Source organism: Salmo trutta, chromosome 18, assembly GCF_901001165.1.
Source record: "Salmo trutta chromosome 18, fSalTru1.1, whole genome shotgun sequence".
Classification (NCBI taxonomy): Eukaryota; Metazoa; Chordata; class Actinopteri; order Salmoniformes; family Salmonidae; genus Salmo; species Salmo trutta.
Window position 1 is genome coordinate 25,514,475 of NC_042974.1, and position 27,914 is coordinate 25,542,388.

Below are 27,914 nucleotides of genomic sequence, written 5' to 3' on the forward strand. Positions count from 1 at the left end.
CCTTCAATGCTGCAGACATTTTTTGGTACGCTTCATCAGATCTGTGACAGATCTGTGACCGTGATACAATCCTCTCTCGGAGCTCTACGGTCAATTCCTTTGACCAGATTTGTTTTTTTTTTGCTCTGACATGCACTGTCAACTATGGGACCTTATATAGACAAGTGTGCCTTTCCAACTCATGTCCAATCAGTTGAATTTACCACAGGTGGACTCCAATCACATTGTAGAAACATCTCAAGGATGATCAATGGAAACAGGATGCAGCTGAGCTCAATTTCGAGTCTCATAGCAAAGGGTCTGAATACTTATGTAAATAAGGTATTTCAGTTTTTTATTTGTAATACATTTTTGAACATTTCTACAGACCTGTTTTCGATTTGTCATTATGGGGTATTGTGTGTAGATCGCTGAGGATTTTTTGGTATTTAATACATTTTAAATAAGGCTGTAAAGTCAAGGGGTCTGAATACTTTCCAAAGGCACTGTAAGTGATACTCACTCAGATGTCAATTAGATGTTCTTATCACTTAATGTTTTTGAGTACTGTAAACAAGTATTAGGTTATTGAGTAAATGTAACTTTATTTATCTGTGTTCTGCTAATCTAAAGTTGTTGCGTTTTTACAAGTTATGATTATTTCATATTTTTAAGTCAATCTAACATTTATGAAATACGTTGTACTTACTTGAATTTATTATGTTTTACATCTTTACTTAAAATAACAAAGTAGTAGTCAGACACATTCATGTTTGAGTAAAAACACTTGATTTATCTGTGTTGTGCTGATATAGAGTTATTATGTTTTTGGAGGTTATACTTAAAATTGTCAGGTGACTCTGTTTTTAGAGGATTGTGTGTAATTTAACATTTGTAGACTTTATGATACTTTTACACAACATTGTATGCATGTTTGAAGAAAGAAAAGTATATTTCTGAAATAGTTTTGTTGTGCTATGACGTCTAATTCATCATGATGAATTGGTATGAAAACCGCCAAGCAAATTGACGTTCAATAATGAAACCACAAATTCCCACCATCATCAAAGTAATGTGCACCACTCATTATGACAGATGCTTACAGTTTACTGGAATGAACATTATACGCAACAGTGCATGTTAAGGTGGGTTCAAATCATAACACGAAATGACCAGTGAAATATACTCATCAGAACAACTTACACGTGACAACAAATAATAATGGTTTAAGTTGATTGCTTAATAGTTGGGAAGAGAATTTCGATGTAGCGATTCCATGACACGTGGTTTATGAACAGATACACAAAACGACGCCGGATTCAACACTTCAATTTTTTTTCTCCCCCATTTAAATGATTATACAAAATCGAGCTAATTGACACGAATCAACCGAGGAACCCAGGGCCCACATCAGCCTTTTCAGTCTCCACGTTTCCAAGTAGTTGCCAGGCCACTTGATCGTCTCCTCTGCCGTCATTGGCGAGATGTAGTGTCTGTCATGCTGGGCTACTGGCATGGACCTTCCCTATCCGTATCCACTATCTGGAGCTCGCGGTTCTGCTTTACTCATTGGAGTTCCATGTTGCCATTCTCTACCCGTCTGAAATCTACTGAACGCCTCTTCTTTGCTCGGCTTTATTAACAGGAATGAATTCCACGGCCGAAAAGAAGTGTCGGCCAAGAGACATTTTATATATTTTTTTAAACATGTACACTGTCTTAGATATTTGATTAGAGAGACCATTCGGAATGAAATTGAAAACCGGCCGCATACATTTTTGTGTTTCATCGACACCGTGGAGCTCAAGGGGGATATGTGCCTGACTTATAGCCATTTTTTTGCAGACAAAGAGAGCTACTGAGTACTGGTTATAAAAGACAAAAGGGTAAGTTGAGAATACTTATAACCACGATTAATTACGGAATACATGTTAGCTATGTAGCTAGTTTCTATCGCAAGATAGACGTATCTAGACAATACTGTTGTCTGTGTAATTTCGTGTCAGATTTGTTCATGCTAGCTAACTAATTAACTAACGTTCCCTAGCTAGCAAGCAGACCAACTCGATGTTGAAGCTCATGTTAGCATCATGCCAGCTAGAAAGCTAGCCACCGTTATTTGGGAAATCCAGCATTTTTTGGGGGGATCTCTCGGTGAACTTTATTTTTGTGTAGTAACGTTACCATTGATCTAGCGAGGTATATTATCACAACTCCCACCTGTCTAAAACCAATTGGTATTAGACAGCTCCTTAAAGGTCATGATGTAATGATAACTATTGTCAATGTCCAGTGTTAGTAGTAGTTGGCTAACTACAGTAACTAGCTAGTTTAGCTTAGTTAGCTAGCTAGCCAGTGCTATCTGACCGAGAATAGGCCTTGATTTGGCACTATTACACCCTCTCTCGCATGCAATGCTAAAATATTCGTTTGATTGCCTAAATATTAGCATGTCCAATACTAATCCCACAATGTAACTAATGACTATTGTCTTGAAAATATTAATCAGTTATGTTGGTAGTTAGTTAGCTAGGTTATAGCCTACGTTACCTCACCAATGCAATGGATGTTCCAAATTATAGTAACGTTATAGCTGATGTCGTTCTGTGCATACACCATACTCTAACGCTATTATGAAGTAGTTCACTTCGTCCTTATATAATAACAATGAATGGAATCAATCCAAGAATAACGGCTTTGCTAATTGTTTCCTTATGTGTCCCAGGTATGTCTTCCACCATTGTCATGCAGCAACCTTAAACGTGATTTATTGTACGTGATTTATTGTATTGCTAGCCTATCCCAAGGCTATACTGGCATATTATTTAAAAGATAAGTCAACTTTATTGTCCATTACGTTTGCACAGAATGGGAATGTCTTTGCCTCTCTGGCCTACAGTAAAACGATAAAACGAACATTAAACATTTACATGTCAGTTAATCAGTCTTATATAGGATTATCACTGCAGAGGGGATAAAATATTTTATTAGTCCATTCTTCCTAGTCTCCGACCTGACAGCAGAATTGCGAAGGATGCCTGCAGTAGGTGGGTGGTGTTGTTGAGCACCTGGAGTGCTTTCCTGGCGATGATCTGTGTTTACACTTATTGGAATTGTGGCTGTTTCTTGACGACTGTTTTACTGACCTGATTGACGACTTGTGCCAGTTTACTCCTCTTCCTGACTGAGAAGTTCCCATACCAGCAGGAGGAGATGTTGAAAGTGAGAACTCTCGATCAGGGATCTGTAAACCATAGTCAGTGTGTTTTGCTTTCCTTAACTTTTTAGCTGCCTAAGTAGGAAGACACTGCCTTTTTTTTTTATAAATGAGGTAATTGTTTTCCTGGAGGTTGTTCGTGGTCTAAAATTGGCCCCAAGTGTTTAAAATGTGTGACTTGCTCCACATCCTACTCCCCAGCTTACCTCCAAGGCACAATTCTTTAGTCTTGTTGACATTAAGGTCAATGAAGCTATTGTCAATCCATGTCACAAGGCAGTCAAGGAACTGGGAGTAGCTTGAGCTAGACTTGCCCTCCAGGCAAGCAACCAGTGCCATATCGTCCACATATTTGCCACTCTGGTCAATTTATTTTTTTGGGTCAAGAAGGACACAGCCAGTGGTCAGGGATGAGTTCGATGGGGCAGTTAAGAATGGGAGGTCTCCAGAGATGGTCTGGAGGAGGGGGTGGGGTCGGGCGGCCAGACGTCACTAGTCGCAGAATTTCATCTGGAGAGAGAGGTGAGAAAGGGGGGAAGGCGTAGGGTACTTCTGTGAGAGTGGGACCAGTGGACTCAATAGGCTGAGAATGGGATAATAAAATCACAACTCGCAGATGTGCTCATACTTGATTTTTTTCAGTTTGCACACATCTATTTTTAGGTGCAAATGCAAGTAAAATGGTTGCACTGAATAACCCTGGACTAAGGTGCCTTAAACACTGACCCTCTGGGGTTGATCCCTCAGGGACTTTCAGACCCACAGCACCAGGCCTGAGTTGACATTTAGGTCACAAAGGTAGAAAGTGTGGTTGCACTATATTAAAGGCTGTGGAGAAGTCCATGAATAAGATTTTTAGTCATCGCTAATTTGTTTTCATAATTAAAATGTATATGAAACATATAGGCCTATGCATTAGTGTAATGCAGGGGTGACCAATCTTCCTCAGACTGGAGAGTTTCTGGGTATGCAGGCTTTACTCCAACCCTACTATACTCAGAAAAAAAAGAAACGTCCTCTCACTGTCAACTGTGTTTATTTTCAGCAAACTTAACATGTGTAAATATTTGTATGAACATAACAAGATTCAACAACTGAGACAGAAACTGAACAAGTTCCACAGACATTTGACTAACAGAAATGGAATAATGTGTCCCTGAACAAAAAGGGGGGGGGGGGGGGGTGTAGTACTGCAGTGCATCTCCTCATGGACTGCACCGGATTTGCCAGTTCTTGCTGTGAGATGTCACCCCACTCTTCCACCAAGGCACTTGCAAATTCCCGGACATTTCTGGGGGGAATGGTCCTAGCCCTCACCCTCCGTTCCAACTGGTCTAAGATGTGCCCAATGGGATTGAGATCCGGGCTCTTTGCTGGCCATGGCAGAACACTGACATTCCTGCATTGACTATAAACGCGAATCCGACCATCACCCCTGGTGAGACAAAACTGCGACTCGTCAGTGAAGAGCACTTTTTGCCAGTCCTGTCTGGTCCAGCGACGGTGGGTTTGTGCCCATAGGCGACGTTGTTGCCGGTGATTTGTCTGGTGAGGACCTGCCTTCTGTTAGTGTCTTAACGACCGTTCCACAGGTGCATGTTTATGAATTGTTTAAGGTTCATTGAACAAGCATGGGAAACAGTGTTTAAACCGTTTACATTGAAGAGCTGTGAAGTTATTTCGATTTTTACGAATTATCTTTGAAAGACAGGGTCTTTGTGCTGAGTTTATAATACACCCAATTCAGCAAATGAAGGTCCTGATGAGTAGCTGGTTAGCATAATTAGGTGTTGGCTAGGCTATTTCAGCTGTGCTGGTGCAAAAGCCTGCATACCAGGTAGCTCTCCAGGACCCTGGAGGAGGTTTAACCAATTAAGGCTGACTTAGGTCAGGGCATTATATTGATGCATGGACTAGTTTGTTTTTATTTGACCTTATATAACGGTATTTTAATGTTTGGTAGGTTAAATGTGATATGCAACTCAGGCGTGTATAATATCAATTTTTATAGTTTACTCCGTTTACTACTTGAGTCATCTCTCTCCTGCTGCTGCATGCCACTATCCACACCAAGCCCTGTCACTCAAGGAAAGAGCAGTTCAACCACGGAGTCATGAGCACTTTCTTGCCGTTCACTCTGCATGGTAAGATTGATGCAACAATGTTGGTGACATGCTGCTTTCCACAAGCGTTCTGTAATTACACTATTCGTTTGTGTATGTTACTGTCTGTTTGCAAGTTTGTCTTTTCTTCACAAGGTTTTGCTAAAATAATTTTATTTAGTCGCTAATGCTAATCGCTAGTAAGAGTCAGAGCAAACGTAGCTAGTTAGCTAATACTTCCTGGTACCAGTGCTGATGTAGGCCTAGATGAGCATGTTTGGGCAACAGTATCTTTATCAGAGAGGAATAGACAGAGCATGAATATGTTGGCTAGCTAGCTACATGAAGTAAAAAAATCAACATGTAATGTAGTATCTAATTAGGGTCACCTGGAAACACTGACCAACACTTTGGTTCCTACCCTATCAATAATTCCTCACTGGCTTATTCATTCATTGTCATGTCAAACAACAATATATTATAGGTGCTGCCCGTTATATTACAACTATAGGATTAGAATAATCATCATATTTCCATGATTCCAACAGTTCGCCAATTAACTAGGCCTAGATTTGTTTGCACATGCTGCGTGACACAATGTGGAAATTATAATAAAAGTGCAGGAAAAACTCAAATTTATGAAAATGCTGAATTATTTTTGTTGAGTTGGATTGAGCAGTATAAATGGAGAAAGCCCCATTGAAATCACGTATGTGTTGCCACCCTAGGGGCATGAACTATTCAGGAAGCATATTTGGAAAAATTGTATTATTCAAAAATCTAAATTTGACATATATTTTGTCCATATGGCCTAGGCCTACTGCATCATGATTAAGCACTTGAACTGCCCACTACAGATGCATCTGATATACCCAGCAAAGAGCATACAGGTTGCAACTCTGGGGAAACAAGTTGGCCTACCTAGCCTTTTATTATTAGCACCTTGTCTGGCTAGATAGAAATGATGGAGAATCAAAAGGTCTTATGTGAGTGTCTTGAACAGAACAGACCCTCCATGGCTCTCGGCCATCCCAAACACCTTTCTTTTTGCTTCTCAACTTCAAATATCTAATTTACTCTGGTCTGGGTAGAGTGAAGGCTTCCTCCCTTAATCTTGTCCGCTCTCCAACTCTCTCTTAGATCACTAGGATCCCCAGAGAATGGGTGTGTTAGGCTGTTGAGAAGTAGAAGTAGCCCAGTCCTGTGTTAACACAGCAAGAGTTTTCTATGGGCTAGAGTTGCACTTATTGTCGGTCTAGGCTAGTTGATGATACGTGTAGTAACTAGATCAGCACTGCACTTCCATAGCATATATTAGGCCCCACTTGCTAGACACACTTTGACTGGTATTAATATTTACTCGATAGCCTACCTACACTAATTGTAGCACAGGTCTAGATGAGTCAGACTTCACTAAAAGCCACATTATTGGCACATTATTCATTCAAAAAAATATTTCACCTTTGTTTAACTAGGTAGGCCAGTTGAGAACAAGTTCTCATTTACAACTGCGACATGGCCAATATAAAGCAAAGCAGTGCGACCCAAACGGCAACACAGAGTTACACATGGAATAAACAAATGTACAGTCAATAACACAAATGTTAAAAAAGTGTATATATACCTCCTCATGCCATTTGCACACACTGTAAGGCAATAAATAGGCCATAGTAGCGAAGTAATTAGAATTCAGCAAATTAACACTGGAGTGATAAATGTGCAGATGATGATGTGCAAGTAGAAATACTGGTGTGCAAAAAAGTAAATAAAAACAATATGGGGATGAGGTAGGTAGATTGGATGGGCTATTTACAGATGGGCTGTGTGCAGCGATCTGTTAGCTGCTCATATAGTTGATGTTTAAAGTTAGTGAAGGAGATATGTCTCCAACTTCAGCGATTTTTGCAATTCGTTCCAGTCATTGGCAGCAGAGAACTGGAAGGAAAGGCAGCCAAAATAGGTGTTGGCTTTGGGAATGACCAGTGAGATATACCTGCTGGAGCGCGTGCTATGGGTGGGTGTTGTTACTGTGACCAGTAAGCTGAGATAAGGCGGAGGTTTACCTAGCAAAGAGCATACAGGTTGCAGTGGTGGGTGGTATATGGGGCTTTGGTGATAAAACGGATGGCACTGTGATAGACTACATCCAGTTTGCTGAGTAGCGTGTTGGAGACTATTTTGGAAATGACATTGCCGAAGTCGAGAATCGGTGGGATAGTCAGTTTTACGAGGGTATGTTTGGCGGCGTGAGTGAAGGAGGCTTTGTTGCGAAATAGGAAGCCGGTTCTAGATTTAATTTTGGATTGGAGATGTTAAATATGAGTCTGGAAGGGGAGTTTACAGTCTAGCCAGGCACCTAGGTATTTGTAGTAGTCCACGTATTCTAAGTCAGAACCGTCCAGAGTAGTGATGCTAGTCGGGCAGGTGGGTGCGGGCAGCGATCGGTTGAAAAGCATGCATTTATTTTTACTAGCAATTTAAGTAGAGGTCGACCGATTAATCGGAATGGCCTATTTTAATTAGGGCCGATTTTCACGTTTTCATAACAATCGGTAATCGTTATTTTTGGACACCGATTTGCCGATATTTTTATTTATTTTTTAAATCTTTTTTCATTTTTTTTTTTTTCTTAATTAAAAAAAAATATTTTTTTGCACCTTTTTATTTAACTAGGCAAGTCAGTTAAGAACAGTCTTATTTTCAATGACGGCCTAGGAACGGTGGTTTAGGTAGGAGCGAGGAGAGGGACGGAAGCTATACTGTTTCACTGGCAATACTAAAGTGCCTATAAGAACATCCAATAGTCAAAGGTATATGAAATACAAATCGTATAGAGAGAAATACTCTTATAATTCCTATAATAACTACAACCTAAAACTTCTTACCTGGGAATATTGAAGACTCATGTTAAAAGGAACCACCAGCTTTCATATGTTCTGAGCAAGGCACTTAAATGTTAGCTTTCTTACATGGCACATATTGCACTTTTACTTTCTTCTCCAACACTTCGTTTTTGCATTATTTAAACCAAATTGAACATGTTTCATTATTTATTTGAGGCTAAATTGATTTTATTGATGTATTATATGAAGTTAAAATGAGTGTTCATTCAGTATTGTTGTAATTGTCATTATTACAAATACATTGGCAAAAAAATCGGCCAATTAATCGGTAGTGGCTTTTCTGCCCCACGGACCTTCCACCTCCAAATCGATCCCGCTCCAGAGTACAGGCCTCGGTGTAATGCTCATTCCTTCGACGATAAACGCGAATCCGACCATCACCCCTGGTGAGACAAAACCGTGACTCGTCAGTGAAGAGTACTTTTTGCCAGTCCTGTCTGGTCCAGCGACGGTGGGTTTGTGCCCATAGGTGACATTGTTGCCGGTGATTTGTCTGTTGAGGACCTGCCTTACAACAGGCCTACAAGCCCTCAGTCCAGCCTATTGCGGACAGTCTGAGCACTGATGTAGGGATTGTGCGTTCCTGGTGTAACTCAGGCAGTTGTTGTTGCCATCCTGTACCTGTCCCGCAGGTGTGATGTTCGGATGTACTGATCCTGTGCAGGTGTTACATGTGGTTTACCGCTGCAGGACGATCAGCTGTCTCTCCTGTCTCCCTGTAGCGCTGTCTTAGGCGTCTCACAGTACAGACATTGCAATTTATTGCCCTGGCCACATCTGCAGTCCTCATGCATCCTTGCAGCATGCCTAAGTCATGTTCACGCAGATGCGCGTGAACCCTGAGGGACCCTGAGTATCTTTCTTTTGGTGTTTTTCAGAGTCAGTAGAAAGGCCTCTTTTAGTGTCCTAAGTTTTCATAACTGTGACCTTAATTGCCTACTGTCTGTAAGCTGTCAGTGTCTTAACTTCTTACATCTAGGCATTCCGCTAGCGGAACCCCTAGCCAACAGCCAATGGGATAGCAGGGCGCGAAATACAAAACATCAAAAATCTAATAATTCAAATTTGGCAAAGCAGGAATTTCAGATTGCTGCAGTTTTAGTTGTGTTAAGAGGGTGTTTGTTGTGTTGTCAGTTTGTCGTCACCTCTCAATAGGTTGATCTCTGCAACCCTCTCTCCCTTTCATAGGCTAGGCCTACATCATCTTAGCTTTGCATTGAATGCGCTGAGATGCTGCACAGGCATGCTGCACAGGGAGGTGTGCATATACAGTGCATTCAAAAGTATTCAGACCCCTTGACTTTTTCCACATTTTGTTACGTTACAGCTATATTCTAAAATGGATTCAATAACTTTTTTCCCCCTCATCAATCTACACACAATACCCCATAATGACAAAGTGAAAACAGGTTTTTTAAAATTTTGCAAATGTATAAAAAATTCAAATAAACGTATTCACAAGTATTCACACCCTTTGCAATGAGACTCAATTGACATCAGGTGCATCCTGCTTCCATTGATCATCCTTTTCGATGTTTCCACAATTTTATTGGAGTCCACCTGTGGTAAATTCAATTGATTGGACATGATTTGGAAAGGCACACCTGTCTATATAAGGTCCCACAGTTGACAGTGCATGTCAGAGCATAAACCAAGCCGTGAGGTCTATTTGTCCGTAGAGCTCCGAGAGAGGATTGTGTCGAGGCACAGAGTTGGGAAGGGTACCAAAACATTTCTGCTGCGTTGAAGGTCCAAGAACACAGTGGCCTCCATTCTTAAATGGGAAAACGTTTGGATCCACCGGGCGGCCATCCTGGAGCTGGCCGCCCGGCCAAACTGAGCAATCGCGGGAGAAGGGCCTTGGTCAGGGTGGTCACTGACAGAGCTCCAGAGTTCCTCTGGAGATGGCAGAACCTTCCAGAAGGACAACCATCTCTGCAGAACTCCTCCAATCAGATCTTTATGGTAGAGTGGCCAGACGGAAGCCACTCCTCAGTAAAAGGCACATGACGGCCTGCTTGGAGTTTGCCAAAAGGCAGCTAAAGATAAAACAAGATTCTCTGCTCTGATGAAACCACGATTGCACTATTTGGCCTGAATGCCAAGCATCACTTCTGGAGAGAACCTGGTGCCATCCCTACGGTGAAGCATGGTGGTTGCAGCATCATGCTGTGGGGATGTTTTTCAGCGGCAGGGACTGGGAACCTAGTCAGGATCGAGGGGGAAAATGGATGCATCAAAGCACAGAGATCCTTGATGAAAACCTGCTCCAGATCACTCAGGACCTCAGATTGGGGTGAAGGTTCACCTTCCAACAGGAGAACGACTATAAGCACACAGCCAAGACAACGCAGGAATGGCTTCGGGACAAGTCTCAATGTCCTTGAGTGGCCTAGCCAGAGGCAGGACTTAAACCTGATTGAACATCTCTGGAGAGACTTGAAAATAGATGTGCACCGACGCTCCCCATCCAACCTGACAGCGCTTGTGAGGATCTGCAGAGAATAATGGGTGAATCTCTCCAAACACAGGTGTGCCAAGTTTGTATCGTCAAACCCAAGACGACTCGAAGCTGTAATCGCTGCCAAAGGTGCTTCAGCAAAGTACTGAGTAAATGGTCAGAATACTTATGTCAATGTGATATTTTATTTCTTATTTTATTTTTCTTCTAAAAACCTGTTTTTGCTTTGTCATTGGGTATTGTGTCTAGATTGAGGAGAGGAAAATAAACATTTTAATCCATTTTAGAATAAGGCTGTAACAAAAAGTGGAGGGGTCTGAATACTTTCCGAATGCACTGTAGGCCTACTACTTGTCTGCTAGTGATCTTTCTATACCAGTCTCACATCTGCATTATTATTTTAGGTGCTGCGTTTGGAACGCTCACTCAAGTCTTTTTGATGCCTTATCAGAATGCAGCCATGCTAATGTGGACACAGGATGGACAGCCTAACCACAGTATCTTATACGCTCCCCTGTGTAGGAGCAGTAAGTAGATGAGGGCCTCACTACTCTTAGACCTGAAACTATTCTACCACATTACAGTATTGTGGCAGTGCATTTAGCCTATGCTACATCCCATATCCTAGTGCCCACCACCGCCTTATCATTCTGAAACACTGAAACATCACATGTTATACCTCTGAGATGTTGCATGAGTGGATGGGCTATTGTCCTTCTGATGTTTTAAAAATTGTAGCCTTTAATTCTCAATGAAATGTAGGCTATGTGCCAGGCATTGCGTGCGGGCACTCGCCAAAATTCAGATTCGTCACCAGCCCAACATAACCACTGTTAAAGTTGCACAATCACAATATTTATTTCTGTGTAAAACAACACATGGTTTAGCTGTTCTTGGGCACAATTTTAAAGCTGGTTATGGAAAGTAAATCCTCCAATGCCTCTTGTCTTGTAAACTAACTTTTCTTTGTTTGTTTTCGTGGACGTGATTAGCCTTCGTCAGGATAAAATCCGCCAACCCACATGGAAAAACATGGCCCCCTTTTAGATGGTTTTGATATTGCTTCATATTACCAACCAGTCCATCGGGAGGGAAATGTGTGAACAAGCGAAAATGGCAAACAGCTTTATGCTAGTTCTCATGCACTTTTCTCCTATTAAGTGCGTTTGCTAAAAGCTGCATTGTCCAGTGGAGTCGAGTTCTTTATTTCACCACCACCGTGTGTGTGTGTGTGTGAGTGAGAAAAGCCTAATTTAGAAAACTCTTTCCAGTCACTCTGTATGAAATTGAACTATACGTGCAAACCGAGTACTCTGCATAGATTAGCTCACAAGAAAAGTTACCCATGCACATACAGTATGTTCATAGTTAGTCTTGCTGTGAGTGGAATGAAGCTTGCCTTGGTGGGTTGCTGTGCTTTGGACTGTTATAATGGAAGTAATCGAGGCCACCCCTAATCGGAAATTATTGTGGGGGAATTTCTGTCCATATCCGAACCTAGTGTATACGTGAATGACCTTGCTGTTTGAATTGGATTGGCCTAAATTTTTATATTAACTGTACACTTTTTTTATAGAATAGTGAGTTTTTCCATGAGGCTCATGACAACCGTGATGGATAGGTTAATGTAATTGAAAATGCCTTATAACCAGAACTGCACGGAATCTGTAGAATTTCAAATGGAATGCCTATGATTCTAAAACTAAAAATAAGCTGCCAACTGATGGCAAAGTTAAATAAAATGTACTTGTTGTATAATTTACACTTTGTCCTCAGTTTTCATTGATGTATTTGAATCACTGAAAAGTGTAGCCAGAGGTGTAGCCAGAGGTGTAGCTCCTCCCCTGTGTGAGACGTGTACGGTGAGTGAATGACCCTAACCCTATGTCTGAGTAGAGAAGTATCTAGCAAAAAAATGGCATCAAACAGCGGTGGAGCACCTGAGGTCACTCCGACACAAGAAGAGGGGCAAGTGGAACAGGTAAGCATTCTGATGCTTTAGCTAGCTAGTAGGTTTGCTCTAGCTAGCGAATATCTGTTCTTGACAATTACGTATTTGTCTATCTACATAGTGGCAAGTTACCTAGCTAACATTATCCTTGCACACTTCCCAACTTTGTCAAACCAGCTCCATCACATAATTTAGGCTTGCTAGCTAACTTAGCTAAGGAAATGTTATCTCCATCACATCACTCTGGCTGTCAAAACAAGTGACAAGTTTAGGAATTACAAAAGCAAGTCACAAGACATATTTGGACCTTTTTTAGTGATTTCTTTTTTTTTTTTTTTTAGTTTATCATTGTTTGAAAATCTTCAAGCGAGAGTGTGCTTAGCTTCAAAGCTTGATACCTACTGTAGGCCTGCTATTGAACTCAATCTGAAAAATCTTAATTTACCAAATGTAACCGTTTTATTTTTTTGCAGTCCAAACAAGAACACGGACCCTGGCCTCATGTCTCCACAACTGAGAGAAAGGAGTTAATCTTGGACTTCAATAACATTAATCAAAGCAGACAATACAGTGCATTGGGAAATACTTATGTAAATAAGATATTTCAGTTTTTTATTTGTAATAAATTTGCTCACTATTTACGTCAGCCGCATGCTTCTCAAGCGAAACAGTTTGGTCCAGTTTGTGGATATATTTACATTTTGTGACGTTTTGGAGATCCTTTAGGGTTTTGTCAGCGGTTCGGGCGTACACTTAAATTATTAAATTGTTTTTTTCCTTTTTTTTTTTGTTCTAGCCAAAGTTCGGAAGCCGAAGTCTACGCCCCTTTGTCAATGATTGGTCAACTGTAGGAGTGATGCGAGTTTCTGCTTCTTGTCGATTCGACCCGAAACTCGGTGTGGATTCAACATGGCGAACGACAACTTCGAGCATCGATTGACCGAGGAGCTACAAAAGTACCTACACCAGTCCAATTCTAGCCATACATTATATAAAGACCAGCATGTATATGCCAATTCGTGGAGGGAGATTGCGGAGACGCTGGGGTCCGACACGGACCCTTGTTCGATAAAGTGGGTTAGGGTTCAGGACAAGTTCGTCAAGGCAAAGAAAATAAACAAGGACCGCAGTGGAGATGCCGATGGAAACTCCAGAAATTTTACTGCTGGCTTGTTCGGCATGGGAAGACTGAAAGCAGCATGGCGTCTTCACCAAAGGATGGGGCATGTTGTATTTTCCATTGTAGCCATTGAAAAGAGCAGCGATGTTTTGCTAACCAGCTAGCGGTAGCTACTTGCAGCATAATCGTGCAGGGAAAGCAAGCCAACCAACCTAATTTAAGATCTTTACAACTTTGATCAAACATAATTTTGTCATAGAAAGAAATTCATAAGCTTCCCACATTGGTAACACAAGTTAAGGTTTGGTAGCAGGGTCCAGCTAGTTGAGTAGCTAGGACAGGCTTACTCTACTCAAATGTTTGCAACATTATATAGTCTATTGTAGTCTCGGTTAATGATATTTGATGTTCATTAATGTTTTGGATATTTTTACTCAATAGCCCTCTACTTTATTTTCAAGACACAAACACCATTGAATGGAAACAGCACCTGGTTTTGTTCTCTGCACCCCAGCACTGCATGTTGACCGGCCCCAAGCACTACCTCTGCCCCCAGTACTGACTGGTGATCAGCTCTTAACCCATATCCTGCAATGAGTTGCAGTGCAGAATTAGAAACAACATCCATGCTGGACCTGCAAAGCTCTAACCTAGGCCCACCTCCAAGACCTACTCCACTGGCTTGCTCCTCATCGACGCCACAGAGCAGCAGGGGTGTGAGAAGGGAGAAAAGAGCTGCAGTCCTTGACACATCACTCTCAAAGGCATTGCAAATGTTTGAAGACATATTTCAAGATTTGGAGAACGTCATGCACCGAGCCACCAGCTTCTCCCAGAGGTAAATAAATCATTTCAGACTTTACTCTGATCCCCTTTCCTCTGTTCTGTTCTTTTTCCTCATCTCCGCACCACACACACACACAACTCTCCAGACACTCCTAATTTCCCTTCTCTTTTCATCCTTTTCACAGGGTCCTGGCACCTATAGCTGATTTCATCGATGAACTCCTGTCAAAACTCCGGGACGAATTTGATCACCAGCTGCATGAGTTTGTGTGTGACTTCAAGAAGAGGACATGGACCGAACGACTGGGAACACAGTGAAATTAACCGGTTCTGTTGTTCAGACATCTCAGGAGTCAGACACTAGACCATTTCATTTTATTCCATTGACACTTTTGTTATTTACATGTCTGTTCATAAGAAACTGTGTGGACACCCCTGCAAATTAGTGGATTCAGCTATTTCAGCCACACCCATTGCTGACAGGTGTATAAAATCAGGCACACAGCCTCCGTAGACAAACATTGGCAGTAGAATGGCCTTAATGAAGAGCTCAGCTACTTTCAACTTGGCAATGTCATAGGATGTCACCTTTCCAACAAGTCAGTTCATAAAATTTCTGCTCTACTAGAGTTGTACCGGTCAACTGGGCTCCCAAGTTTTGCAGCGGTCGAAGGCACTGCATCTCAGTGCTAGAGGCGTCACTACAGACCATGGTTCGATTCCAGGCTGTATCACAACCGGCCGTGATTGGGAGTCACATAGAGCGGCACACAATTGGGCCAGCGTCGTTAGTTTGGCCGGGGTAGGCCGTCATTGAAAATAAGAATTTATTCTTGCCTGACTTGCCTAGTTAAATAAATAAACGATGCGCTGTTATTGTGAAGTGGAAACGTCTAGGAGCAGCAACGGCTCAGCCGCAAAGTGGTAGGCCACACAAGCTCATAGAACGGTACCGCTGAAGCGCGTAGCGTGTAAAAATTGTCTGTCCTCGGTTGCAACACTCACCACCGTGTTCCAAACTGCCTCTGGAAGCAGTCGGCACAAGAATTGTTAATCGGGAACTTAATTAAATGGGTTTCCATGGCTGAGCCCCCGCACACAAGAGTAAAATCACCATGCACATTGGCTGGAGTGGTGTAAAGCTTGCCGCCATTGGACCCTGGAGCACTTGAAATGCGTTGTCTGGTGTGATGAATCGCGCTTCACCATCTGGCAGACAAATCTGGGTTTGGCGAATGCCAGGAGAACGCTACCTGCCCCAATGCGTAGTGCCAACTGTAAAGTTTGGTGGAGGAGTATTAATGGTCTGGGGTTGTTTTTCATGGTTTCAACTAGGCCCCTTAGTTCAGGTGAAGTGAAATCTTAACACTACAGCACACAATGACATTCTAGACGATTCTGTGCTTCCAACTTTGTGGCAACAGTTTGGCGAAGCCCTTTCCTGTTTCAGCATGACTATGCTCCCGTGCACAAAGCGAGGTCCATAACGAAATGGTTTGTCAAGATTGGTGTGGAAGAACATTTACTGGCCTGCATAGAGCCCTGACCTCAACCCCATCGAACACCTTTGGGATGAATTGGAATGCCGACTGCGAGCCAGGCCTAATCGCCCAACATCAGCGCCCGAACTCACTAATGCTCGTGGCTGAATGGAATCAAGTCCCCGCAGCAATGTTCCAACATCTAGTGGAAAGTCTTCCCAGAAGAGTGGAGGCTGTTATAGCAGCAAAGAGGGACCACCTCCATATTAATGCCCATGATTTTGGAATGAAATTTTCGACGAGCAGGTGTCCACATACTTTTGGTCATGTAGTGTATTTACATCGCTTATAAATATGTATCTACACTCTTGACACTTTATATTTGACCCTTTTTGTTGTTTACATGTCTGTTCATAGCAGACACTGTTGTACTGTTTGTCAGAAATATTTGTAACACTTATTTTATTCCATACACTTGTTTACATGTCTGTTCTCAGCAAACAATTTTGTATTGAGTTTTACTTTCAGAAGCAAGAATAAAGGTTTATCTGTGTGCTGAAAAAGCTCTGTTGGCATTTCTTCTCAATACAAGGTGTTTCAATGCATTCTATTTGAAGCTGACAAAGTACAGAAGAGCTCTGTGCCACAGAGTTTCTTCTACTTGTGGTATAGTTGAATCTAATCTAAATTACTGCAAGCTGAGAAGTCACAGAATCAGGTTTCATTTTTATCAAGGTTAAAACTACAGGTTCACAGTGCACACAAAGAACTGAGTATTTGTGTCCTAGAATCCTTATCCTTGAAGCCGAATGCATTCTCTGACTCTCGGACAATGAGAGTAGTGTTCGTACCAGGTACCCCCAGGTTTATTGAGATGGACACCTGTGAATGAGAGGTGACGAGTGTCGGATATATATACTGTACAAAAATATAAACGCCACTTGCAAGAATTTCTAAGATTTTACTGAGTTACAGTTCATATAAGGAAATCAGTCAATGGAAATCAATTCACTAGGCCCCAATTCACTAGGGATGCTTCGGTGAGTGGGCCTTGGACTGAATAGGCACACCCACTGGGGAGCCAGGCCCAGCCAATCGGAATGAGTTTTTCCCCACAAAAGGGCTTTATTACAGACAGAAATACTCATCAGCATGAGATTTTTTTTAGTTGTGCAGTGGCAAATATATATACTGTATATATTTGTGCCCATCTAAGTGAACTAATCCATTGCAGAAGCAAAGACTAAAAGCCAAATCGAGCTCTGTACCGCATCGCCATGCGCCTCCCAAATGTAACAATGCGGAGGGCTCTAAAGCTCCGCATTGACATGATTGGTGAAGGCACGTCGAGGCGGTACATCCTGTATAAACACAAACTCACTTTTTGACAACTTCCTTCACAACAGCTCTGTACTGTGCTCCACAAAGGGCAAGAAGTATGAATGCCCTGACTTCTGCAGAGGCCGTATCTCTGTAAATGCTGCATGGCCAATGCAGACGTCGGATTGACCATGCCATGCCCAGATGCACAATGCATTTCTCTCTCCAGAATGTTCTCTCTCCTGCCAGTTTGTGCACATTCATTGTTTCATAACTTCATTGTGTGCGTTTGATTGTTAGTGTATATCAATTCCCCATTACATACAGTGCCTTCGGAAAGTATCTAGACCCCTTGACTTTTTCCGCATTTTGTTAGGTTACAGCCTTATTCAGATTTTTTATTTTTTATTAAAAATAAATAAATCAATAAATAAAAAGAATCTCTCAATCTACACACAATACCCCATAATGACAAAGCAAAAACGGGTATTAAAAATGGTTGCCAAAAAAAAGTATTAAGACCCTTTACTCAGTACTTTGTTGAAGCACCTTTTGACAGTGATTACAGCCTCGAGTCTTCTTGGTTATGAAGCTACAAGCTTGGCACACCTGTATTTCGTGGGATTCACCCATTCTTCTCTGCAGATCCTCTCAAGCTCTGTCAGGTTGGATGGGGAGTGTTGATGGACAGCTCTTTTCATGTCTCTCCAGAGATGTTTGATTTGGTTCAAGTCCGGGCTCTGGCTGGGCCACTCAAGGACATTGAGACTTGTCCCGAAGCCACTCCTGCATTGTCTTGGCTGTCTGCTTAGGGTGGTTGTCCTGTTGGAAGGTGAATCTTCACCCAGTCTGAGGTCCTGAGCGATCTGGAGCAACTTTTCATTAAGGATCTCTCTCTACTTTGCTCTGTTCATTTTTGCTTCGATCCTGAGTAGTCTCCCAGTCCCTGCTGCTGTAAAACATCCCCACAGCATGATGCTGCCACCATCATGCTTCACCCTATGGATGTTGCCAGGTTTCCTCCAGACGTGACGCTTAGCATTCAGGCCAAAGAGTTTTAATCTTGGTTTCCTCATTGTCTGAGAGTCTTTTTAGGTACCTTTTGGTAAGCTCCAAGCGGGCTGTCGTGAGCATTTTACTGAGGAGTGGCTTCCGTCTGGCACCTCTACCATAAAGGCCTGATTGGTGGAGTGCTGAAGAGATGGTTGTCCTTCTGGAAGATTATCCCATCTCCACAGAGGAGCTCTGACAGAACGACCATCGGGTTCTTTTCTCCCCGATTGCTCAGTTTGGCCGGGCGACCAGCTTGTAGGAAGGGTCTTGGTGTTTCCATTTAAGAATGATTGAAGCAAGGAAGCAACTGTTCTTGGGGACCTTCAATGCTGTAGAAATGTTTTGGTACCCTTCCCCAGATCTGTGCCTCAACACAATCCTGTCTCCGAGCTCTACGGACAATTCCTTCCACCTCATGGCTTAGTTTTTGCTCTGACTTGCACTGTCAACTGTAGAACCTTATATAAAGAGGTGTGTGTGTGCCTTTCCAAATCATGTCCAATCAATTGAATTTACCACAGGTGGACTACAATGAAGTTGTAGAAACTTTTCAAAGATGATCAATGGAAACAGAATGCACCTGAACTCAATTTCGAGTCTCATAGGCAAAGGGTCTGAATACTTAGTTAATGTATTTCAATGTATTTCTTTTTTCTTTTCAAGAAATTTGGTTTTCGCTTTGTCATTATGGGTATTGTGTAGATTGCCTGTTGAAATGTTTTTGTTTAGTCTGTTTTAGATGAAGACTAATAAAACGTGGAAAAGGTCAAGGGGTCTGAATACTTTCTAAAGGCACTGTATATATCACCAGTAGAACATTTTACTGTTAATTCCTTTCATTTCATTCATCTGTTTTTTTCGTTACGGTAATTTCTGTTAATGCACATTCAATGTTATATTTTTTTTCTTTTACTGTTTTCATTGTCGGACTGGACATATTGTTTGCACGGCACACAACCTATGCAACACTTGTGAGAAACAAGTTTTGGTTCATTTCATTCTATTTAGTTCTGTCAATTCAATTTAGTCATTGTGTTTTGTTTGGAGTGCTCCTGTCAATGTTGAGTAAGGCCGCACACCTGATTACACTTAGAAGTAGGCCTCTAGGCTACAGGCCTGATAGAATTTCTGAATGTCTTGAACGCACCACCACTAATGAGCTGTGGAGCTTTTCAAAGTAATGTTTTCTTCACCTCAAACAGTAAGCAAACAATGTGTGTTTTTACATCAATTCAGCGACTATAGTTCCTCAGGGTATTTAAAAAATCTTTCCAGCGCTCTCCCTTTTGATAACCACTCAACGTGAAAGGAAAAAATGTAATGCTCGGATCCAGTGGAAATGTCATAAAATAGGTCTACCTGATTACTTACCAGTGCTTGACTTGGACTGAAGTAGGTTTCGGTGCTCATTTTAGGTACTGGCACTGTTTATTTAGGTGCAATAGCTCCACACGCTTTTGAGCTAGTATTCTATAAGCGGAACAGGAGCTCAAGCACTAGAAAATTTGAGGTGTCGGTACTCGGGTCCAGTGAGCTCCTGCCCAAGTCAAGCACTGCTTCTTATCCCTTGCACAAATAGCCTGGGTCTGTCCAGAGCTCACTGGGGTGGGAAACTCTTGAGGAACCAGAATATTTTATACAATGTTGCAAGTTCGCTAGCTCAAGCTTCTGGCTGACAATGTTTCAAGTTCGTTGCAGACATGCCATGCTTAGTCAGTGATTTATTGGATATTTATTTTTATCAGGATATTTTCTACCTACAGGCTGCAATGTTTTTATTTGTAGGCTTTATGTAGGGTATTTTTACATAGTTGGCAATAGAAGTTACTTTTTGGGGTTGTATTATCTTCATTTAGATTTGGATAGAATTTTGATTAACCATATGACAAAGATTTAGATATGAAGACTTTATTATAAATGTTCCAACATCTAGTGGAAAGCCTTCCCATAAGAGTGAAGGCTGTTACAGCAGTAAAGGGGAAACCAACTCCATTTTAATGCCCCTGATTTTGGAATGAGATGTTCGACAAGCAAGGAGCATGTGATCACACTCATTCGGTTAGGCTAGCCGGCACCCGAACTGAAGCATGTTGACGCCTTTAGCCTACCATGAGCAACCTTATGCGTTATGCTAAGGTTAGATCAGGGGTTCTCAGACTTTTTCGCTTCGTGACCCAGCTGTTGAGGTGTCTTGAGTCGTGACCAAGCATAAGGGTTGAGCGGTGAAAAAACATACAGACCAAAGAATAAGTCAAAAATATCTTGACAGCGGACAGAACATTTTGCATTTTCAAAGCTAGTCTCCTGCAATTGCACACATCCTACCAAGGAGCTGGAGAGAGAATTTTTTTGCAGTTTTTAAGCTAATTTCCTGCAATTCTACGCATTTTGATATGGCTGCCGTGTTCTTATGCTCAATTTTTTTTATAACAATCAATGGGGGCCTGATTTTCTAGCTTTTGTTTTGTTGATTTAAAATTCTGAAAGATTATTGAAAAATGTATAGGTCCGTTATCTTTTCTACATGCATTCTATTTGGTTTGTTTACGTTTTTTTGGTAATGTCGTCCCGCGACCCACCTGGACCTCTGCCGCGACCCACAGTTTGGGAACCACTGGTTTAGATGGTACGAGGTAGACCGCAAACCGGATGTCATTGTTTGCAATGAGCACACAACGGTACATTTTTATTTTTTATTTCACCTTTATTTAACCAGGTAGGCAAGTTGAGAACAAGTTCTCATTTACAATTGCGACCTGGCCAAGATAAAGCAAAGCAGTTCGACAACCTACAACAACACAGAGTTACACATGGAGTAAAACAAATATACAGTCAATAATACAGTAGAAAAATAAGTTACAATGTGAGCAAATGAGGTGAGATAAGGGAGGTGAAGGCAAAAAAAAGTCCATGGTGGCAAAGTAAATACAATATAGCAAGTAAAACACTGGAATGGTAGATTTGTAGTAGAAGAAAGTGCAAAGTAGAAATAGAGAATGGGGAGCAAAATAAATAAATACAGTAGGGGAAGAGGTAGTAGTTTGCGCTAAATTATAGATGGGCTATGTACAGGTGCAGTGATCTGTGAGCTGCTCTGACAGCTGGTGCTTAAAGCTAGTGAGGGAGATAAGTGTTTCCAGTTTCAGAGATTTTTGTAGTTCGTTCCAGTCATTGGCAGCAGAGAACTGGAAGGAGAGACGACCAAAGGAGGAGTTGGCTTTAGGGGTGACCAGAGAGATATACCTGCTGGAGCGCGTGCTACAGGTGGGTGCTGCTATGGTGACCAGTGAGCTGAGATAAGGGGGAACTTTACCTAGCAGGGTCTTGTAGATGATCTGGAGCCAGTGGGTTTGGCGACGATTATGAAGCGAAGGCCAGCCAACGAGAGCGTACAGGTCGCAGTGGTGGGTAGTATATGGGGCTTTGGTGACCAAACGGATGGCACTGTGATGGACTGCATCCAATTTGTTGAGTAGGGTGTTGGAGGGTATTTTGTAAATGACATCGCCAAAGTCGAGGATCGGTAAGATGGTCAGTTTTAATGCTGTTGAGGCTGGTGGCGAATGCCGTCAACCGCCACAGTAGACGGGACTTACCGCCAGAGTTCAAATATTTCAACTTTTGCCGTCTGCCGTAGCTTTGAAGATCAACCGGATGTCGATTTGCACTGTTTGTTTACTGAAATCACCAAAGCAACGCATACAGTCGTGCCTTTTGCCGTCGCAGTCTTTCATTCTTTCTTGGCCCGCTATGCCAACTGGTATGACTGTGTTTGCGTCCCTCGTCTAAATGCAGAATTAGGTCTATGCTCATTACACACTGTCCACTGTTGGTTCTCTTCCCACTCAGGGATGTGGGTGTGTTGAATGTTTTTGTTTTGTTGAATGCAACAATTATTTTTGGCATTAAGAGGGAAATGGCGATCAACGTCATAATGTATTAAGGATACCACTTCTATCACGTGCATATATCACGAGAGTGATGTTCGCTGTATCTTCTACCAAACGTGACATATTAGTCATGTCTCGTGCCTCTGTCTTTAGAATACGCGGCGGTATGCAGTCATTTTGTCATGCCCACGCGACTTGGGTGCATGTGTTCCATCTTGGTCAGTTGGTTATTGTAAAAGAGAATTGTGTTCTCAATGACTAGCCTGGTTAAATAAAGTTACAATTTTAAAGAAAGTCCTTGGTAAAAAAAAAAGGCAATGTTAAGAGAATTCCTCTGACTCTAGCTCTGTCTGGATGTCATGAGTTATGTTAGTCAGTCATTGGCTGCTCTAGGCCAGGGGTGGATAGGCCTTGGTTAATCATTGTAATCAGTCGTGTGCTGAGTCGGACATCTTTAATATTCATTATCTCCAGCACAATACAGGTGGCTACATACACTGAGTGTACAAAACATTAGAAACACCTTCCTAATATTGGGTTGCACCCCCTTTTTCCATCAGAACAGCGTCAATTCATCGGCCGATGGACTCTACAAGGTGTCAAGCTTTCCACAGGGATGCTGGCCCACGTTGACTCCAATGCTTCCAACAGTGGTGTCAAGTTGGCTGGATGCCCTTTGGGTGGTGGACCATTCTTGATACACACAGGGAAACTGTTGAGTGTTAAAAACCCAGCAGCGTTGCAGTTCTTGACACACTCAAATTGCTTCATCTGGCACCTACTACCATACCCCGTTCAAAGGCACCTAAATATTTAGTCTTGCCCTTACACCCTCTGAATGGCGTGCACACACAATCGATGTCTCAACCTGTCTCCCCTTCATCTACACTGATTTGAAGTGGAATTAACAGGTGACATCAAGGGGTCATAGAAAGAGCAAGTGTTCCTAATGTTTTTTGTTTTTAAGGTTGAAAAGATAAGGTCTTAAAAAATGATTCTGTGACATCACAACGTAGGATTAAAAGTAAGAAAAACAGTGATTTTCAAACACTGAGATTCGCTGTGACGTGGGGAGCAAGAAAATACCCTCCCTTTGGCTAGAAACTCATAGCAGGTTTAAAAATGTATTTCATTGGGGAGAACAATAAAAAAAAAAAAAAAAAAAAAAAATTCTACAAAATATAGGAATGTGCCGTTTTCACATATGTAGACAATGGCATTGCGCTGGAGATTAAATGAAAACGAGGTTGAAAAGTGGTATAGTTGCCCTTTAACTCAGTTGCGGCTGACTGTGCAAAATCCCTGTGTGTCTATTGAAACAGGTTCCACTCTGCCTGTGTATTTCACTGTTGTAGCCAGGCCTAGTTATTGATGCTAGTACAGACTGTAGAGCCTGCTCTGCTTGGCTCATCTAACTGGGCCAACTATGTTATGTAACTGGGGCAACTATGTTATCTCTGCCAATGCGGGAGGGAGCCAGGGAGTACAACATGGCAGTTTGGAGAGCAAATGAGATCTCCCACTACTAGAGGTTTAAAGTCAATCAATGGGTTCAGTTGGAAGGAAATTCAGTGGTAAACAGATCCATTACAGCCTAAACATGATCTTGGAGAAGCAAACTATTTTGAAGGCAGTTTGGGGTCACTGCTCTCAAGAACCTAGTATAACTCACACACACACACACAAACCAATTAATCAGTGTGCATATGTGGGCTGGCTTTCTGTCTGCTATCTACACTGTTGTGACAGGGAAAGTTCTTGGTCAGGTCCAGACTGGCTGTGTAATACAGTACATACCAGCAGATCAGCTGGGTTCATTTATAGCCATGGCCTTGTCTCTGTATGTCTGCCTGGCAACTCCTCACTCACTGTGACACTCCAACTACCCCCCTCAATCGCTCACTCGCTCTCACACTCACTCGCGCAAGAATCACCCAATTTTCCCCCCACACCCAGCTTTTGTTTATAGCAGTTGTTCCCAAACTTTTTATATTCCTGTACCCCTTCAAACATTCAACCTCCTGCGTACCCCCTCTAGCATCATGGTCAGCGCGCACTCAAATGAAGTTTTTTTTTTTACCATCATTGTCAGCCTGCCACACACACACGATACAGTACATTTATTAAACATAAGAATGAGTGTGAGTTTTTGTCACAACCCGGCTCCTGGGAGTGACAGAGCTCTTATAGGATCAGGGCACAAATAATAATATAATAATCAATAATTTTGCTCATTATTTAACTGTCTTATAAAACCTTATTTGTTAATTGAAAATTGTGAATAACTCATCACAGGTTAATGAGAAGGGTGTGCTTGAAAGGATGCACATAACTCTGCAATGTTGGGTTGTATTGGAGAGAGTCTTAAATCATTTTCCACACACAGTCTGTGCCTGTATTTAGTTTTCATGCTAGTGAGGGCTGAGAATCCACTCTCACCTAGGTATGTGGTTGCTAAGGGCATCAGTGTCTTAACAGCGCGATTTGCCAAGGCAGGATACTCTGAGCGCAGCCCAATCCAGAAATCTGGCAGTGGCTTCTGATTTAAATGCAATTTCACAGAACCGCTTGTTGCAAGAGGCAAGGCATTGAAGGGATAACAAATCCAGTTGTTTTTGTCATCCGGTTTGGGAAAGTACCTGTGTAATTGCACACCCAACTCACACGGGTGCTTCGCTATATCACATTTGACATTGTCCGTAAGCTTGAGTTCATTTGCACACAAAAAATCATACAATGATGGAAAGACCTGTGTGTTGTCCTTGTTAATGCAGACAGAGAAGATCTCCAACTTCTTAATCATAGCCTGAATTTTGTCCCGCACATTGAATATAGTTGAGGAGAGTCGTGTGAGAAACTCCTCATCATGCAAGCTGTCGGACAAGTGAAATTTATGGTCAATAAAGAAAACTTTAAGCTAGTCTCTCCAATAATTATATATATTTTTTTAAACGTGTCAATACTTTGCCCCTTGATAACCAGCCCACTTCTGTATGTTGTAGAAGCGTTACATGGTCGCTGCCCATATCATTGCATAGTGCAGAAAATACACGAGAGTTCAGGGGCTTTGCTTTAACAAAGTTAACAATTTTCATTGTTGTGTCCAAAACATCTTTCAAGCTGTCAGGCATTCCCTCGGCAGCAAGAGCCTCTTGGTGGATGCTGCAGTGTACCCAAGTGGTGTCGGGAGAAACTGCTTGCACGCGCATTACCACTCCACTATGTCTCCCTGTCATGGCGTTTGCGCCATCAGTACAGATACCAACATGAGCAGCAGCTGCGTTTGGCTACATACAGACCGCTAGTGGAATTCCCGCGAGAGAGTAATGGTTAATGTGATTGGATGTTTAATTATTTGACTAGGCTACCTGTATTTGACATTGTGTTGTTATTTCGCTGAACACTAGATGGTTTAATTTTATTTTTGGCAGTGAAACGAGGCTACTCAGGCAAGGAAAAAAAACTCACCCAAATGTATAGCCCTGTTTTTTAAAATATAAAAGGTCTGTTTGAAAACATTTTTATTTGGTGTACCCCAGACGGCATTGCAGGGGTACGCGCGATGGTCTATAGGATCACTACCATTTTCAATTTGCAGAGTTGCTACATTGTCTAGGCCTAACACAATGTTAAGGGGTTTCATTCTGCAATTGTTAATGTAGGTCATGTATTGTTTAGTAATGTAGGTCATGTAATGTAGGTCATGTATTGTTTAGTAATGTAGGTCATGTATTGTGTGAGATTCCTGTACCCTACGATTGGTCTAATCTGATATGTGTTCATGTCTGGCAGGGCTTGGTCACTATCCATGGAAAAAGTGGGCAAGATGTGGAGCAACCTGAGGAGCCGATGCCAGACCCTCTTCCACAGCGACAGTGCGGGACCCAGTGCAGAGAACAGCGTGGTGGAAGAGGACGGTATGCACTGTGTGGCGGACCTGGGACGGGGAGGCACTTCAGGCGAGGCCCAGGCATCTCGGGCCTCCAGCCTTTCCCGAAGCCTCTTGCCGCTTCCCGTGGTTACTGGAGGACGACGTCACAACTGTGTGTCGAACATCCCCCAGATGGTAGAGAGAACCACAGACAGAAAAGACAATGAGGATGCAAGGGGGGTTCCTGGGGGAGTCCCTATGGGCCGGAGAGACTCGTACTCGCGCCATGCACCTTGGGGGGGCAAGAAAAAACACTCATGTTCCACTAAGACCCAGAGCTCCATGGATACAGACAGGCGGTCGGGGCGCACGCGCGGTGCCGCAGGGCGAAGGGAGCGTCGCTACGGGGTCAACTCCATCCAGGAGATGGATGACTCTGGAGACGGGGGGCGTAGTCTGAGCACCCGCTCCCTGCGCCAGCGGCTTAGCGACACAGTGGGCCTGTGTCTCCCCCTGCCCCCCCGCCGCCGCTCACTCTCCTCCTCCCAAACCCCCACCATCTCCAAGCGCAAGATCCACCTGACAGAGCTGATGCTGGAGACTTGTCCCTTCCCCCAGGGCTCGGACCTGGCCAACAAGTGGCACCTGATCAAGCAGCACACAGCGCCCGTCAGCCCGCATTCCTCCACGGCTCTGCTAGATGCCTTTGACCCGGCCCACCCCTCCCCCGAGGACGAGGAGGAGCGTCTGCGCGAACGCCGCAGGCTCAGCATTGAGGAGGGAGTGGACCCCCCACCCAACGCCCAGATCCACACCCTGGAGGCCTTGGCGCAGTGCTCCTCTCTGTACAAACTGGGACCAAAGATGGCCCCCGGCATTGCAGAGGCCTCTGGGGAGGGCACGACGGCCAGCTGCTCAGGAGGGGCTGCTGGGTCGTCGGGCTCGTCGGTGCAGGTGCTCGGAGGGGCTACAGCCCAGCTGGCTGACTGCGACTCGGAGGAGGACTCCACCACCCTTTGCCTGCAGGCCCGGAGGCCTAAGCAACGCCACGCATCCGGGGATGGCCATCTGAGCCGGAACCAGTCTGGGCCCTGGAAGGTGCACACCCAGATCGACTACATCCACTGCCTGGTGCCGGACCTGCTTCAGATCACTGCGCTGCCCTGCTACTGGGGCGTGATGGACCGCTATGAGGCGGAGGCGCTGCTGGATGGACGGCCCGAGGGCACCTTCCTGTTGCGTGACTCGGCCCAGGAGGACTACCTGTTCTCGGTCAGCTTCCGCCGCTACAACCGCTCGCTGCACGCCCGCATCGAGCAGTGGAACCACAACTTCAGCTTCGACGCCCACGACCCCTGCGTGTTCCACTCGTCCACCGTCACGGGCCTACTGGAGCACTACAAGGACCCCAGCGCCTGCATGTTCTTTGAGCCGCTGCTCACGGCGCCGCTCCACCGGACCTTCCCTTTCGGCTTGCAGCACTTGGCCCGCGCCGCCATCTGCCGCCGGACCACTTACGACGGCATCGGTGCCCTGCCGCTGCCCCCGGCCCTGCAGGACTTCCTCAAGGAGTACCACTACAAACAGAAAGTGCGCGTGCGCTGGCTGGAGAGGGAGCCGCCGCTCAAGGTCAAATAGGGGGCGGTATCTGGCGGCCTGTGCGCCGCGGACGCAGTTGAAACAGAAAAATCCCTGCCAATCAGGAGAGGCCATACTAAATGAACATAGCACTACTCGGTCAGGCAAGGAGAGGTAACTGGAGAAACAAGGAGTTAGGTGA

The 27,914-nt window shown here is 43.4% G+C and overlaps 1 protein-coding gene across 1 annotated transcript; it reads left to right on the top strand.

The window, feature by feature from the left end:
* Window positions 1–1,223: 1,223 nt before the first annotated feature.
* LOC115153070 (suppressor of cytokine signaling 5-like) lies at window positions 1,224–27,902 on the top strand. Its single transcript, XM_029698116.1, has 2 exons — window positions 1,224–1,865; window positions 26,056–27,902. Exon 2 carries the CDS (start codon window positions 26,072–26,074, stop codon window positions 27,770–27,772), a length of 1,701 nt encoding a protein of 566 aa, XP_029553976.1. The 5' UTR covers window positions 1,224–1,865; window positions 26,056–26,071; the 3' UTR covers window positions 27,773–27,902.
* The last annotated feature ends 12 nt before the right edge of the window (window positions 27,903–27,914 follow it).

Bases quoted from the DNA above. Each gene is read 5' to 3' on its own strand.
- LOC115153070 (XM_029698116.1), top strand. From the start codon at position 26,072: ATGGAAAAAGTGGGCAAGATGTGGAGCAACCTGAGGAGCCGATGCCAG.